Source organism: Schistocerca gregaria, chromosome 3 (assembly GCF_023897955.1).
Source record: "Schistocerca gregaria isolate iqSchGreg1 chromosome 3, iqSchGreg1.2, whole genome shotgun sequence".
NCBI classification, from domain to species: Eukaryota; Metazoa; Arthropoda; class Insecta; order Orthoptera; family Acrididae; genus Schistocerca; species Schistocerca gregaria.
The window spans coordinates 856,575,231-856,593,738 of NC_064922.1; the positions used below are offsets into that span (position 1 = coordinate 856,575,231).

At 39.5% G+C, this 18,508-nt stretch overlaps 1 protein-coding gene across 2 annotated transcripts in view; it reads right to left on the reverse strand.

Moving 5' to 3' along the window:
* The window catches only part of LOC126354832 (neprilysin-4-like), a 141,982-nt gene that overhangs the window by 32,893 nt on the left and 90,581 nt on the right, over positions 1-18,508 (reverse strand). For both annotated transcript variants that reach the window (XM_050004780.1, XM_050004779.1), the window contains exons 12-15: positions 17,741-17,917; positions 4,325-4,425; positions 4,144-4,202; positions 3,761-3,812 (exon numbers count right to left, since the gene is read on the reverse strand). In XM_050004780.1, coding sequence (XP_049860737.1) covers positions 3,761-3,812; positions 4,144-4,202; positions 4,325-4,425; positions 17,741-17,917 — 389 coding nt within the window. The remainder of the gene's footprint in view (positions 1-3,760; positions 3,813-4,143; positions 4,203-4,324; positions 4,426-17,740; positions 17,918-18,508) is intronic.

Below are 18,508 nucleotides of genomic sequence, written 5' to 3' on the forward strand. Positions count from 1 at the left end.
ATTTATTTCAGCAGATGAAAGTTCTTTCCATGTCGTATTAGGTGGATTTCCAAATTTTTCCTTCACTAATTTTCCAGCAACATTTGCATAAAACGAATTGAAGCTGTTTTCAACTGCGACCCTAGGGTCAGTGAAATTCTTGCCATCATGTGATATCACAATATTTTTGTGAGTTTTCTTCCCTGTAAGATCCTGCAGAGCTTTCCACATGGACTTAGTTTTATTGGACGAGATCATAATATATTTGTCATTTTCCTTAATTTTTGTCTCTTTTATAACATGTTTAAAAACTAGCTTGTAGTTTTTGAAATAACTAAGAAATTCTGTAATGCTGTTAGTTTTTGATTGCAGAATAAATTCCCACTTCCTTTTACTTCCTTTTACAAGATACTCTAATGCCAGATATAATCCAGTTTTTGAATCTATCTGTGCTTCTGGAAATCACTTTCCTTCATGGAAAAGCTATGTCTAAGTTATACTTGAAAATGTTCAAAAATTTTTCCATCTTTCATTGGTAATAGAGGCATCATATACTTGTCTCCAAAGTTGTTCACTAATTAGGTACTGGAAGTAATCAAATATTTTTCTGACTATAGATCCTTTTATGGATAATATTTTGTACACTGGATGAAATGTGATTTACAGGTATGGTTAGTCACTGCAAAAGGTGGTCACTATAGCCGGTATCAAAGTTTTTGGATGTACACTTGTCCATGTTCATACATACCTGATCAAGGAAAGTGACACTAGTTTTTGTTACTTGTGTTGGAGAGCTAACAGTCAGACAAAGATTATAGGCTTTTATAATATTTAAGAACTTTTCCCTGTGAAGGCTATGGCTCAGAAAGTCAATATCAAAATCTCTGCACAGGACCACTGTTTTCCCAGTTGTCTTGAGTTTGCCTAAAGCAAGATCCAGTTTTTTGGGGAAAAAAACTCTTATGTTGCTAACAGGAGATCTTTACACACATAATAGTTTCTTCAGACATAAACTCAACAGCTGAGATTTCAAAGTTTGCAAATAGAGGCTATACTCTTACAATCAACATTATGTATTAAAAACAAAGATTCCAAGACTTACCAAGCGGGAAAGCGCCGGCAGACAGGCACATGAACAAAACACACAAACACACACACAGAATTACGAGCTTTCGCAACTGGCAGTTGCTTCATCAGGAAAGAGGGAAGGAGAGGGAAAAATGAAAGGATGTGGGTTTTAAGGGAGAGGGTAAGGAGTCATTCCAATCCCGGGAGCGGAAAGACTTCCCTTAGGGGAAAAAAAAGGACAGGTGTACACTCGCACACACACACACACACACACACACACACACACACACACACACACACACACACACACACACATATCCATCCGCACATACACAGACACAAGCAGACATCATCTGCTTGTGTCTGTGTATGTGCGGATGGATATGTGTGTGTGTGTGTGTGTGTGTGTGTGTGTGTGTGTGTGTGTGTGTGTGTGTGTGTGTGTGTGCGAGTGTACACCTGTCCTTTTTTTTCCCCTAAGGGAAGTCTTTCCGCTCCCGGGATTGGAATGACTCCTTACCCTCTCCCTTAAAACCCACATCCTTTCATTTTTCCCTCTCCTTCCCTCTTTCCTGACGAAGCAACTGCCAGTTGCGAAAGCTCGTAATTCTGTGTGTGTGTTTGTGTGTTTTGTTCATGTGCCTGTCTGCCGGCGCTTTCCCGCTTGGTAAGTCTTGGAATCTTTGTTTTTAATATATTTTTCCCGTGTGGAAGTTTCTTTCTATTTTATTTAAATCTACATTATGTTTTACATATGCACAAGTTGCCACACCTTTTGATTCCATTCTACAAAAGCAGTTCGCAAAGTTAAAATGCAATAATTTTAAGGATTTAAAATAATCATTTTGTAACCAATGCTCACAAAACATGAAACTAAAACATCTTTCCATTTGCTATTGAGAAGTATATTTATTTCATCAGCTTTGTTTGTTAATGACTGCACATTCTGGTGTACAATCTTCAGTGTGTATTTGCAATTTCATTCTGCATCACATTTTTTTGTAATACAGTCTAATTCCCTAAAAAAATGTCTTTCGCCCTTTTTATAAGCCATCACACCGTGCTTTATGACCCATTTGTCCAAGGTACTTTGGACTGCTTTATACTATGCCTGTTGTGACTCGAATTTGCTAAATGACAGGTTTCCTCAACCAAAAATTGTTTTCCACTATGATGGCTGGTATGCATGGACCTGCCTAACATGCTTACATTTATTAAATTCACACACAGAAATTTTTTGCATGCTTCATCTATCTCGTTATTTACTCTTCCTATTAATTTATTTACACATGAACAAGGAGGTAGGTCACATCTGTGTGGTTGATTTACAACAGCGACATTTGTGTTGCCTAATTTGGGTGGCACACTTTCAAGAACAGCGATGAGTTCACTACCTTTATCTCTGTCAATATCATTTGCACCTGCACAAATTATGACACAGTCTTTTTATTCAAGGTTTCCACACAATTTCAGCACTGTTTTTGTCACTTCTGCAATGCCTGCTCCTGGTTTGACAAAGGCGTGCACACTTGAGTTAGTTTTTGTATCTGCCACCTTTTCCTCTATCTGATGTCCATGATTATTTGCAAAATTAAGACTTCACATTCTTTCTTGCACACTTGAGGCCTCTCAACTGATTCTTTAATCACATTACTTTGTTTATGATATGACACATGCAAAAAATTTACAGTGCACAGTTGTTGTTGTTTGTAATTATTATCTGTACTCATATATTTCTGAGTGACATTGTTTCCAGAATAATGTTTGCCATTACAGCTACATAAATGTGATGTAAAATCTCCATCAATATGATTTATTGTACAAATAATCTATGGAACGTGAAACTAACATGCGAGTCTTCAGTATGCTTAGATTCAATCAGTTTGCTGAAATGAAGTTGCTAAGTATCTGAGGAGCAATAATTCCTAGCTACTGAGGAGACAATGATTCAGCAATTCTTCTGCATCCTGTCTTCATCTAACACAGAATTATTGTCTGCAAGCGGAACTGATAGGGAACTGATATTTAATGTTAAATCATTCTTATAAAACGGAAATTGAATGGACTTGATATGGAGCCTTGTGGGCCGGACACCCAGAGATATTCTTTTGCAGTAAGAATAATAATTTACCAAATTTTAGGTAATGATAACTCTTTTTAAAGTAGAAGAAATTTCCTGAAGCAGTAGATCACCACTAGTCATGTTAGTTGTTAGTATAATATACAGAAGTAGCCTGCAGTGACATTTTACATCACTGGAGGCTCTCCTTTTAGGAGGGATTAAGGAGCATGACATGTGAATGAACGAATGAATGAAGAAATTTCAAAAGAATTCCCTCAAAGAATTTAAAATGCCAGATTCCTAAAATTCAGAAGATCTTTTAAGACCACTCCAAACAAAGATGTGCCACAGCATTCCAAAGAGGCCTTAAAAGAAGACAGGCGTGTAATAGAAGATGAGACTAATGTGTGCTAAACTGCAATGATATTGTAGCAATTACAGAAAACTTTAAAGACTCTCAAGGACTTTCAGGACATTATGTGTACATAACACATTGCAAGTACTATGAGCTATTACACTGCAATGTTCCAGTTACCTTTTTATTATCGGCCATTATGAAGTGCCTTGATTCTATTTGTAAAATTCTGCAAAAACTGAAATATTACATTCAAAGCTCTCATAAGGAATACATTTCATTAACTATTTACTTACTCAATTCTGCCTTTGCTGAAAAATGGTTGCTGTAGTATTCCTGCAGGAAAAACTAGAAGAAAAAAATTGAAATCTCACATCAATTATTTGTTGTAAATAGAGCAGCTGCAACATAAAAATTTTACAAAAACAACACTATTTACTTTAGAGTTTCTAATAAAGCTATTTTATTGAATAGATAATAATTTATCTATCCAATTAAATGATTTTGTCAATAATTGATTGTTTTTGTTGTTATAATAAAGCTATTTGATATTCAAATGTCACTTCATTGCAATGCAAAGAACAAAATTTACATTCATAAACACAAAAAGCATGTGGCTCATGGAATAAGTGTTACATTTGAAACTGCTATTATCAAAAGAGATTTTACAATTACTTACTGATAGAATTTGTTTGCGGGTTGTAATAAGCATTTACAACATCAGGGCTTGTGTGCCACCTGTTATACAAAAATATGACATTTATCAGAAAAGTTTGTTTCATGATAATACACATGATATCCAGGTAATATCTTCATGCATGTAAATCCAACAAATTAATATGCAGTTTAAGTTTACATACTCTGTCCGATCTGTTGGTTTCCTCAATTTCGACATAATACGCCGCACCATGATTGTCTTACACCTAACAACATTCAGAAGGTGGTGTGGCCCAATTTCAACCTGAAACCAAACACATCATCCATTTAAATACACGTGTATTACTTGATTTTAATATTTAAGTTCATACAAAATAACAAAGTTAACTTACCCGCACCCTCACCTGTGTGCAAAAGACATATAACATCATCAACAACAAAAATGTCCATTATGGTAAAACAAATGAACATATCTTGATGATCTTCAAACATCATCAAATCATGCATGGGTGAAGAAAAACAAGAAATTGTGATTTGGTCAAAGCAAGAACTTTCAAAATATCGTATACCCTGTGACAACCTATTTAGAAAACTGCAAAAATGGTGTGGCCTGACAGAACTATGAATATTCTTCAGCTACATGTGTACTGCACTCCAAAGGGATTGCACACAGAAAATTACACAAATAAGAGATCACATGAATATGTAAAGCAGTAACTCTTCTCCCACGCATCAGTTGTGAATAGAGTGGAAGAAATCTGAATGAACCCTCTGCCAACACTTCCCAGCGGTCTGTAAAATTCTGATATAAATGTGAAATGTCAGGAAAAAGTGAGATCTCCAACATATAGTAAACTCTGCTGTAAGTCATCTCCGTAAATGATACAAAATAATTTTTGAAAACTCACTAACTGTGGAAGTAAAATCTCACATTATACTGACATCACTGATAATAATTAATCAAGTGTAGATAAAGAAACAAAAAAGCTCCAAGATGCAAAAAAATTATTTAAAATAAAGCAAACATGTTGTTATGTCGAAAGAAAACTGACTACAGAGCATATTTTGAGAATCCAAAAAAACTCCATAAAAGAACAACCATTAATTAGGGCCTACTATGCATGTTTTCAGGTACATCTAAAAATGGTCTCATATTCTGGAAAACTCTCCAGTGGCTTAAAGGGTGACACATTCCACATCAATGCAAAATGTCATATTCGTGATCTATGGAACAAGGATTAATGTATGTATGTATGTACACTACTGGCCATTAAAATTGCTACACCACAAAGACGACACGCTACAGGCGTGAAATTTAACTAACAGAAAAAAGATACAGTGATATGCAAATTATTAGCTTTTCAGAGCATTCACACAAGGTTGGTGCAGGTGGTGACACCTACAATTTGCTCACATGAGGAAAGTTTCCAACCGATTTCTCATACACAAACAGCAGTTGACTAGTGAAGTCTGGTGAAATGTTGTTGTGATACCTCGTGTAAGGAGGAGACATGTGTACCATCAGGTTTCCGACTTTGATAAAGGTTGGATCGTAGCCTATCGTGATTGCAGTTTATCGTATCGCGACATTGCTGCTTGCATTGGTCGAGATCCAATGACTTTAGCAGAATATAGAATCGGTGGGTTCAGGAGGGTAATACGGAACACCGTGCTGGATCGCAATGGCCTCGTATCACTAGCAGTCGAGATGACAGGCATCTTATCAGCATGGCTGTAATGGATCATGCAGCCACACATCTTGATCCGCGAGTCAACAGATGGGGACGTTTGCAAGACAACAACCACCTGCACGAACAGTTCGACGATGTTTGCAGCAGCATGGACTATCAGCTCGGAGACCATGGTTGCGATTACCCTTGACACTGCATCACAGACAGGAGTGCCTGCGATGGTGTACTCAACGACAAACCTGGGTGCACGAATGGCAAAGCGTCATTTTTTCGGATGAATCCAGGTTCTGTTTACAGCATCTTGATGGTTGCATCCGTGTTTGGCGACATCACGGTGAATGCACATTGGAAGCACGTATTCGTCATCGCCATGCTGGCGTATCACCCAGCGTGATGGTATGGGGTGCCATTGGTTACATGTCTTCGTAACCTCTTGTTAGCATTGACGGCACTTTCAACAGTGGATGTTACATTTCAAATGTGTTATGACCCGTGTCTCTATCCTTCATTAGATTCCTGCAAAACCCTACATTTCAGCAGGATAATGCACGACCGCATGTTGTAGGTCCTGTACGGGCTTTTCTGGATACAGAAAATGTTCGACTGCTGCACTGGTCAGCACATTCTCCAGATCTCTCACCAATTGAAAACGTCTGGTCAATGGTGGCCGAGCAACTGGCTCGACACAATACGCCAGTCACTACTCTTGAATTAGGGTATCGTGTTGAAGCTGGGCAGCTGTACCTGTACACACCATCCAATCTCTGTTTGACTCAATGCCCCGGTGCTTAAAGGCCGTTATTACGGCCCTACTGGGTACTGATTTCTTAGGATCTACGCACTCAAATAGGGTGAAAATGTAATCACATGTCAGTTCTAGTATAATATATTTGTCCAATGAATACCCGTTTATCATCTGCATTTCTTCTTGGTGTAGCAATTTTAATGGCCAGTAGTGTATGTATAACTGATATCAAGTATTCTATGTTCATATGACAGGAAAGAAATTGTCAGTAAGCATGAATTGACATGAGCTGAGAGGTTGTTTTAGTGTTGTCTTCAGTACAAAGACTCATTTGCTACATCTCTCCATGCTTGTATCATCATAAATAAATAAATCATTAGCAAGCCTCTTCATCTTTGCATGGCTACAGCAATCTACGTCCATTTGAATCTACTTACTGTAGTCAAGACTTGACCTCCCTCTGCAATTCTTATCTCCCAAACACTTCCTCTCATTACCAAACTGGCAGTCCCTCGATGTGTCTCAATGTATCAAATCAATCTCTCTCTTCTTTTAGTCAATCGGTGTCATAAATTTCCTATTCAGCACCTCCTCATTAGTTTTCAATCTGCCCATCTAATTTTCAATATTCTTCTGTAGCACCACAGTTCAGAAACCTCAACCCGCTTCTTGTGCGAACTGCTTAACATCCACATTTCGTTGCCATGCAATGCTACACTCCATTCAAATACCTTCAGAAAAGATTTCTTAATGCTTAAGTCTCTATTCAATGTTAACAAATCTATCTTCTTCAGAAATGATTTTCTTGCTATTGTCAGTCCACATTTTTTATTCTCTCTTCTTCAGTCACTGTTAGTTATTTTACTTCCCAAGTAGCAAAACACAAACTATTACTAGTCTAGAAGTCTTGTGCATCCTGCCACAACACTTCACTAATTCCCAAGAATTCTAACTTCAGTCTATTGATATTTGTTTGAAATTCTCTAACCTACCTTTCCAATTGAGGAATCTAACATTACAGATTCTGACCCATAAAATACTAGTTTTGTTTCTCCAGATGGCAACATCCTCCTGGCTAGTCCTTGCTTGAAGATTCAAACTGGGGACTATTTTACCTCCAGAATATTTTACTCAAGAGGATTCCTTCGTGGTTCATGGTGTGGGTTCCTGTAGTCATGTCCTAGTTCATGAACTATGAGCAACGTATGAGTGGCCAAGTAAGTGGTCCCGACAGTCGGGATACCGGTTACTTTGGAATAAGGCTGGGCATCTCGGACATATTCTGAGTCGTGGTCACCTTTGTGCTCATACCCCAAAGACTACCAAATCCACCGGTTAGTCCCTCAACCGTTAGGGGTAAAACTCAATGGGACTAGAGGCAAGTAAGGCTAGCAACCTGCTTCCCCGATACTTTAAATATTATGCCGGCAACAATCAGAGCAAAATGCCTCGGACGTTTGGAGGTGACGGAGTCCCACCTCTAACTGACAAACCAGGGACTCGTAAGATACGACTTGGCAAACAAATGGTAATGAGATGGGGAGCTTAATATCAATGGGGGCTACTCTGGGAAGAAGGTAGAGCTGGCAGAGGCTGCAAGTAAGATGGGGCTGGACGTTTTAGCTGTTAGTGACATTCGGGTAAGGGGTGAGAAAGAAGAGGAAGTGGGAGCATACAAGATCTACCTGTCAGGAGTCAAAGCAGGAACAGCACAATGGGGTGTAGGGATTTACATCAGGAAAGAAATGGAACCCACCATAGTTGCAGTAAGGTATGTAAACGAACGACTGATGTGGATAGATTTGACAGTGTCTAGCAAGAAAATTAGGATTGTGTCAGTATATTCACATTGTGAAGGGACAGATCAAGATAAGATGGATAGTTTTTATGAGGCACTCAGTGATGTAGTTGTTAGAGTAAAGGACAAGGACAGTGTTCTGCTCATGGGTGATTTTAACGCCAGGATTGGAAATCGAACAGAAGGGTATGAAAAGGTTATGGGTAAATTTGGAGAGGATATGGAGGAACGGGAAACAACTCTTGGATTTCTGTGCCAGTATGGGCTTAGTAATCACAAACTCCTTTTTTTAAACATAAGAACATTCACCGGTATACTTGGGAAGGCAGGGGAACCAGATCTGTCATGACTATATAATAACAGATCAGGAATTCAGAAAGGCTGTGAGTGACACATGTGTATTCAGGGAATTCTTTGATGACACTGATCATTATTTAATCTGCAGTGAAATTGGGATTGTGAGGCCGAAAGTGCAGGAGGTCAGGTCCATATGTAGGAGGATAAGAGTGGAGAAACTTCAGGATAAGGAAATCAGGCACAAGTACATAACAGCGATCTCAGAAAGGTACCAGTTAGTTGAATGTAGTCAATTACAGTCATTGGAAAAGGAATGGACAAGATACAGGGACACAGTACTAGAAGTGGCTAAAGAATGTCTTGGAACAGTAGTGTGTAAAAGTAGGATGAAGCAAACAGCTTGGTGGAATGACACAGTCAAGGCAGCCTGTAAAAGGAAAAAGAAGGCGTATCAAAAATGGCTACATACTAGAACTCAGGTAGACAGAGAAGGTTATTTTGAAGAAAGAAACAAAGCCAAACAGATAATTGCAGCATCCAAAAAGAAATCTTGGGAAGACTTTGGAAACAGGTTGGAGACTATGGGTCAAGATGCTGGAAAACTGTTCTGGAGTGTAATTAGCAATCTCTGAAAGGGAGGAAAGAAGGAAATGACAAGTATTTTGGACAGGTCAGGAAAACTGCTGGTGAATCCTGTGGATGCCTTGGGCAGATGGAGGGAATATTTTGAAGAGTTGCTCAATGTAGGTGGAAATAAGATCAGCAATGTTTCAGATTTCGAGTTAGAATGGGATAGCAATGATGATGGAAATAGGATCACATTTGAGGAAGTGGAGAAAATGGTCAATAGACTGCAGTGCAATAAAGCAGCTGGGGTGGATGAAATTAAGTCGGAATTCATCAAATACAGTGGAATGTCTGGTGCTAAATGACTACACAGGATAATTGAAATGGCCTGGGAGTCGGGACAGGTTCCATCAGACTGGACAAAAGCAGTAATCACACCAATCCTTAAACATGGAAACAGAAAATATTGTAACAACTACAGAGGTATCTCTTTAATCAGTGTTGTGGGTAAAATCTTCTCAGATATTGTTGAAAGGAAAGTGCGAGTATTAGTTGAGTACCAATTGCATGAAAATCAGTGTGGGTTTATGCCTCTTAGAGGTTGTCAGGACCAGATCTTCAGCTTACGGCAAATAATGGAGAAGTGTTATGAGTGGAACAGGGAACTGTATCTATGCTTTATAGATCTAGAAAAGGCATATGACCGGGTTCCTAGGAGGAAGTTATTGTCTGTTCTACAAGATTATGGAATAGGAGGCAAACTTTTGCAAAGTAATTAAAGGTCTTTAGATAGATAGTCAGGCAGCAGTTAGAGTTGATGGTAAATTGAGTTCATGGTTCAGAGTAGTTTCAGGGGTAAGACAAGGCTGCAACCTGTCTCCACTGTTGTTCATATTATCTATGGATCATATGTTGCTGGGTGATATCAAGATATGTGAACACAAAATAAGCAGTCTTGCATATGCAGATGACTTAGTTGTGATGGCAGATTCGATTGAAAGTTTGCAAAGTAATATTTAAGAGCTAGATCAGAAATGTAAGGACTATGGTATGAAGATTAGCATCTCCAAAACTAAAGTAATGTCAGTGGGAAGGAAATATAAACGGATTGAGTACCAAATAGGAGGAACAAAGTCAGAACAGGTGGACAGTTTGAAGAACTTAGGATGCATATTCTTAGAGGATGGCAACATAGTGAAAGAACTGGAAGCGAGGTGTAGCAAAGCTAATGCAGTGAGCGCTCAGCTACGATCTACTCTCTTCTGCATGAAGGAAGTCAGTACCAAGACTAAGTTATCTGTGCACCGTTCAATCTTTCGACCAACTTTGTTGTATGGGAGCGAAAGCTGGGTGGATTCAGGTTACCTTATCAACAAGGTTAAGGTTACGGATATGAAAGTAGCTAGGATGATTGCACATACTAATAGATGGAAACAATGGCAGGAGGGTGTCCACAATGAGGAAATCAAAGAAAAACTGGGAGTGAACTCTATAGATGTAGCAGTCAGGATGAACAGGCTTAGATGGTGGGGTCATTTTACACGCACGGGAGAAGCAAGGTTACCCAAGAGACTCATGGGTTCAGCAGTAGAGGGTAAGAGGAGTCGGGGCAGACCAAGGAGAAGGTACCAGGATTCGGTTAAGAAAGATTTTGAAGTAATAGGTTTAACATCAGAAGAGGCACCAATGTTAGTACTGAATAGGGGATCATGGAGGAATTTTATAAGGGGGCTATGCTCCAGACTGAACGCTGAAAGGCATAATCAGTCTTAAATGATGATGATGAGGAGGAGGAGGAGGAGGAGGATTCCTTCATCATTAGGCCATAAACTACATATGCCCCAACAAGGTGGTTGTACTCACAGTATGGTTATCAGTACAATACAGATATGGAACCCATCCCACCTTGGTGAGGTGGGTTCTAGTAATATTCAATATTTTGTCATAGAAAACATGTTGCATTTCACCATTCATGCCCTTTGTGTTAATGCAACCAAAGCAGTGCCTCAAATGTTTGCAGGACAGAAAGTTTTCTAAAACATAAGCATAGTTAACACTACCCATCTCCAATAAAATTATTGCTATTAGTTTCTGACCTGATCCTTTCTTCCTAAATTCACATTCAAACTCTTTAACATTTGTATTAGGTTTTCTTTTTTATACACATCATTTTCTGTTGTTAACATTATATATTTTTTGTTCAAACAATGGAAAATCCAGGATGGAATGTAACAATATTATGAAAAGGAAAGTTGCTACTCACCATATAGCAGAGATGCTGAGCACAGATAGGCACAACAAAAAGACTGCCAAAAATAAAGCTACACACACACACACACACACACACACACACACACACACAGACACACACTTACACACACACACACACGCGCGCGTGCGCGCGCACAAATGGAACTCACATATCTTCCACCACCTCCCCAAGTCCCACCGTATGGCCACAGAGGAGCATTCCCCTCATAAACCAGTACCATCCAGGACTGGAGCAACTGAATTACATTCTCACCAGGGTTTGGACTACCTCTCACCATGCCCTGAAATGAGAAATGCCCTGCCCACTATTCTTCCCACGCCTCCCGAAGTGGTATTCTGCTGTCCACGAAACCTACACAATATACTTGTCCATCCCTACACAACCCCTTCTCCCAACCATGTACCTCGTGGCTCATACCCCTGTAACAGACCTAGATCCAAGACTTGTCTCTTATATCATCCCACCACCACTTACTCCAGTCCAGTCACAAACATCACCTATCCCACCCAAGGCAGGGCTACCTGCGAAACCAGTCATGTGATCTACAAGCTCAGCTGGAACCACTGTGCTACATTCTATGTGGGCATGACAACCAACAAACTGTCTGTCTGCATGAATGGCCACCAACAAACTGTGGTCAAGAAACAAGTGGACCACCCTGTTGCTGAGCATGCTGCCAAACATGACATCCTTCATTACAGTGACTGCTACACAGCCTGTGCCGTATGGATACTTCCCACCAACACCAGCTTTTCTGAATTTCTCAAGTGGGAACCTCCCCTGTAATACATCGTACGTTCCCGTAACCCTCCTAACCTCAACCTTTATTAGTCACTGTCCTCACCCATCCAGCTCAAATGGTTCAAATGGCTCTAAGCACTATGGGACTTAACACCTGACGTCATCAGTCCCCTAGACGTAGAACTACTTAAACCTAACTAACTTAAGGACATCACACAAATCCATGCCCAAGGCAGGATTCAAACCTGTGACCATAACAGCAGTGCGGTTCTGGACTGAAGTGCCTAGAACTGCTCGGCCACAGTGGCTGGCCCCCGTCCAGCTCCTTCCTCCCACCCCTCCCTACCTGCTCCCTGTCTCTCCCCTGCCCTCTATCTAACTTGCACCATTTCACTGTCTGCCAACCCTACCCTACATCCCTCCCCCTATGTGCGTGCTTCTTACCCCTGCCCCTACCCAGTCACCACTGCCGCTGCTCGCAGTGTGGTTTCAGTTGCCTGAGACTGCAGTTGTGTGACAGGTTGCTACTTATCATAAAGAAGTTACAGAGAGGCGCAATTAAAAGACACTTACACGAAGCTTTTGGCCACAGCTTTCATTAGCAAAAGAGAAACACACACCATTCACACACACAAGAAAGCACATTTCATGCATGCATGACTGCCAACTCCAGCAGCTTTGGCCAAAATGCAACTATCACATGGGATGGAAGCAACGATCTGCAGGGGGCAAAGAAGGGGAAGAGGTAGTAGTGTATGGGTGGTGGAAGAGAGGAAGAAAGGAATGCTGTTTAGCAGAGTGTGCAGAGACTAGGATACCGACAGGCACAGTGTCACAGGGAAGGTGGGGAATAGAGGAGCATAAAAAAGAAGAGGAGCAGGGAAAGATGGGCAAGTGCATTGGTAGAGGGCGGCAAACAAAGAGGGTGGGAGGCAAGAATGGAGAGCAGGTGATAGGACGTAGGAGGAGGGGACTGTTGGATGGAGGGTGTAGGGGCAGTATGTTACCGTAGGTTGATGCTGGGGTAATTATGGAAATGGAGAATGTGTTGTAAGAATGACTCCCATCTGTGCAGTTTAGAAAAGTTGATGGTGGAGGAGAGGATTTAGATGGCTCGGGTAGTGAAGCAGCTATTGAAATCAAGCATGTTATGTTTAGCTACATGTTGTACCTCAGGATGGTCCACTTTGCTCTTGGCCACAGTTTGGTGATAGCCATTCATCCTGGTAGATAGCTGTTTGGTACTCATGCCAATACAGAAAGCTGTGCAATGATTTCAACAGAGCTGGTAAATGACATGGCTGCTTTCACAGGTGGCCCGGCCCATGCTGTGATCTGAGATACATCCTAATAGGGTCTGGGCCACCTGTGAAAGAGACATGCCATTTACAAGTTCTGCTGCAATCATAGCACAGTTTCTTAATATTGGTATGACCACAAATCAGCTGTCCACTAAGATGAACGGCCACCCTCAAACTGTGGCCGAGAGCAAAGTAGTCCACCCTGTGGCACAACATGCTGCTGAACACAACATGCTTGATTTCAATGGCTGATTCGCTCCTCTCTCCCATCAGCTTTTCTGAACTGTGCAGATGGGAGTTATCCTTACAACACATTCTCCATTCCCATAATAGTCCTGGCTTCAATTTAACGTAACATACTGTCTCCACACCCTCCACCCAACAGTTTTCACACCCTCTGCCCTATCATCTTCTCCGCATTCTCGTCTCCCACCCTCTTTGTTTGCCATCCTGTGTCAATGCACCCGCCCATCTTCCCCCGTTTCTCTCCTTTTTTGCTACTTTTTCCCCCACCTCCCTACCCCACAACCTCCTGACACTGTGCCTGTTGGCTTTCTAGTCCCTGCACACTCTACCAGACAGCATTCCTCTCTCCCCCACCCATACACTACTGTCTCTTCCCCTTCCCCACCCTCTCTATATTGTTGCTTCCATCTCATATGATAGTTGCATTTTGGCTCAAGCTGCTGGAGTCGGCAGTCATGCATGCATAAGATGTGCTTGTTTGTGTGTATGAAGGATGTGTGTTTCTGTTTAGCTGATGAAGGCTGTGATCAAATGTTTTGTGTAAGTGCCTTTTAATTATGCCTGTCTGCAACTTAAAATGTCTTCTTTACGGTAAGTAGCAATCTATAATTTCCTACATTCATGATATGTTTTTATTAGGTTGGTGCATAAGTTCATAGCATTTCTGTTGTGCGTGTTGATATTCAAGTTGCTTTGGATTTATTTATTGATTGTAATTTTTTATTTTTAGATCATGTTGCTATTTGAATTTACATACTGTCATTTTGGCATTTGGGGATAGTGAGTCAATCTGTGTATGGGGACAATGGAGAAATCAGAACAATTCCAACATATTCTTCTGTTTAAGTTCAATAAAGCATCAACAGCAATGGAGCCACCCAGGGACATTTTCTCCCTATGTGAGGATAATGCCATTGGGCAGGGCACAGCAAGAAAATGATGTTCTTGTTTAAGGAGGATTGTTTTGACATTAGCGACTCTCCACATTCAGGAAGACCTATAGGGTTTGATGAAGATCACCTGAATGCATTAACTGAAAATGATCCATTTCAGTGTACTCAAGAACTGGTGGATCTGATGAACTGTGATAATTCCATCATTGTACAACGTTTGCATACAATGGGATAGGGATGGTTAAAAATCAGATATATGGGCACCACATTCTCTAAGCCAAAATCACAAAAAATAAGCAGATGACCACATTTGCATCTCTGCAAGCTTGTCATCAGATGGTTTGTGAACAACACCGGTCATTCCTATCCTGCATTCCTGCATCATTACTGGTGACAATAAATGGCATCTTTATGCTATTATAAGGGAAAGGAAGGAACAGTTGAGCCAAAGCAAAGCAGCAACTCCCCGTACAATGACTTTGTGCATTCACAAAAGATAACGTCATGCAACTGGTGGAACAGTGATGGTGTGATTGCTTCCCCGATGTGTAGCCATCGCTGCTGACATTTATTGTCAACAACTGAAATGTCTTGCAGATGCAATCCAAGAAGAACAACAACCAGGAAAACAGTGTGAAGTGATTAGATTGATTTGATTTTATTTCATGATCCACAGGTCCAACTGTGTTGGGTTCACAAGGAAGTGGGACGAGTCAGTTTTTTACAAATACAATATGATAATCTTATAGCATATACAGACATTTGGATACAGAATTATATAAAAATTTATACAGTAAATTCTTTGAGCAGCAATACAGACAAAAGAGGATACACATTTTCTTAGAATCATTAAAGCACTACAGAAAAACAGATAAAGAGCACACACAGACAGAGCTCAAGTTAAATAACATTTTAGTGGTTTTATGTCAACTTGTATTATATAATATTAAAATTTTACAATTTATTTATTTAAAAATTCATCTAGACTGTAAAAAGCTTTTTCTAGCAGAAACATTTTTAGTGCTTACTTCAACTTACTCTTGTTAAGAATCTCTGTCTTTATTTCAGGAGGAAGAGCACTGAATAGTTTTTTTCCAGTGTAGTGGACACCCTTTAGGGCCAAGTTCCAATTTCTATGCTCGCCGTGTATATCATTCTCCCTCTGTGTGTTGTGCTCATGATAATTACTGTTTGGTTGAAATATCTCTATATTTTTACAGACAAAACACATGAGAGAAAAAATATATTGGTAATGCTACTCCATGATAATATCTGCCCCCATTCTGCTAGAGTGACAAAAAATGCTATACAGGAGTTGGATTGGGAAGTCATTCTGCAACCCGCCTTATTCACCTGATGTTGCACCCCCACGTTCTAAACTTTTCTCCTATATATTGAAAAAGCTTCAAGGAACTTTCTTTATGAATGAAAATGAGCTCCAAACATGGCTTGACATGTTCTTTGCCTCAAACCACATGATTTCTACAAGCATGGAACTGAAAAGTTACCCCAGCATAGGCAGACTGTGCTGCAAATGGTGAAGGACACTATATTATTGATGACTAAAGTGTCTGTTATGTGTATCTGTTGAACTTATTAAACTTATGGAAAAACACTACAAATTTATGCACCAACTCACTACTTTTTAGTTTGTGTTTATCTTATCTCTAGCTCGTTGACCTTATTCTACCTCTCAGGCTTTCACATCTCAGCTGTTCCTGGTATTTTTTCTTAATATCTCTTTCACACCATCCTGTTATTAACTCACCTACAATTGGGTTAATTCCTCAATTTCCAAGTGAGGTAGAACAGTGATAAGACAGTGGACTAGCACTCATGAGGTCTAGGATTCAAACCCTCATCCAGCCATCCACATTTAGATTTTATGTGCTTTCCTTAAATCACTTAAGGCAAATTCTGAGATGGTTCATTTTAAAAGGGAGAAGAGCAACTTCCTTTACCATATTTCTAGATATCTGAGCTAGTGCTGCATCTTTAATGATATCGTCATTTAAAGGACATTTAACAGAAATTTATTTATTTATTTTTGCCTTGTGGATTGAAAACTCAGCATTTGTGTCACTTTTCATCAGTTTGTCTCACTTCCATTACACGGGAAGCAGAAGTATGTCTGTTTTTACTTGAGTATGGTCTCATTGTAACAACCATTCTGTTCACAATAATAACAGAAGGATAGGTTGCTATTCACCAAGTACAGGGGGTGTTTAGTCACAGACACAATGAAAAAGAATGCTAGATATATGCAGCTATCAGACTAAGTCCTTCATCAGACAAATAAGAAACACAAATATTCACACAAGCACCACTCATCGTCACTGTTATCTCTGGGCACTAAGGCTTGACTGTATGTGTTTTTTCTATGTCTGATGAAGGACTTAGTCCGATAGCTGAATATATCTGATACTCCTTTTCATTGTGCCTTTCAGTGACTTAACACCTCCATCGTGTGGTAATTAGCGATCTATCCTTTCTGTAGTGTTGTTATAACCATCCTAGATTTTCCAGTGTTTCATTCTGTTTACAATTATTCCACACTGTGTGTTACTGTAGAGGAACATCTTAGAACAACTGGAACATGACTGACAAATGTGCACATTTAAAAAACTAAGATTAAATTCTATAGTTTAAAATGGTTTCTTGTTCTTCACCCTCTGTCCATATAGAACTCTGAGTGACTTTCCCTCAGATTCTTCATCTGTACTTTTTTTTTACCTATCTCATCCTCCAGACAATCTTCAGTATATCAAAAATTTCAGATTTTAACAACATTTTTTTCCCCTTTGGGCATCTCACAGCCTTGCCCTATTTGTTTCCTTTTTTAGCTGCAGTAATTAAGACTTAATCTTATTTTAAATTTCTTTCAGAGTAACATTAAGAAAAAAAGCAAACTTAACTGCACAAAAAAATTATTAAACAAAGTGATCTTTTCAATAGGTGCTTTATACTTTATTATTGGATTTCTTTTGTTTTTTGAAGTATAAAGGAATTTTATTAATATTATTTAATGTTGTATATTCAAATGCTTGTTACTGAATATTCTTACTAACTTCTGTGTAGAAATGTTCCAGTGCTGTCTTGTTTGAAAACCAGTCCGGGTAACCAATAAGCTCTGTCATGGCATCTGCTTTCTCACTTGCTACCTTCCGTGTCTGTTTATCCATCCAGTCTACTTCACGCACTTGCAGCTTAAATGCCTCACGAATATTTGTAACCATCTCCAAAGCCTGGTTGTGCAAAAATTACAGTTATTTTTCCTTCTGGGGCAGGTTCTCAGTCAGAGTAAAATTAAAAATGTATCATGAATAATAACACAAATCCAAAACCAATCATTTGCAATTAAGTAAAGGTGCCTCCTTCTGAGGCACGCTTTCAATCAGAGTAAAATTAAAAATGTAACATGTACAATAACACAAATCCAATCATTTGCAATTCAGTAAAGGTGTTTCAACTTCACATAATACTCAATATGTGCTTTGAGTGACACTCCTACTGCTCAACCAGTGATATTTAGTAACAACAAATGCAATTTTTATCTGAGAGTATTAGTTTTGTAGAAAATACTTATTGGATTTTCGTCAGAGGTTATTGAAACATATATAAATTTACAAAGATACCTTTAGTGATAAGTTATAGTCTACAAATGGCTCTAAGCACTATAGGACTTAACATCTGAGGTCATCAGTCCCCTAGACTTAGAATTACTTAAACCTAACTAACCTAAGGACATACCACACATCCAAGCCCGAGGCAGGATTAAAAGCTGCAACCGTAGCAGCTGTGCAGTTCTGGACTGAAGTGCCTAGAACCGCTCAGCC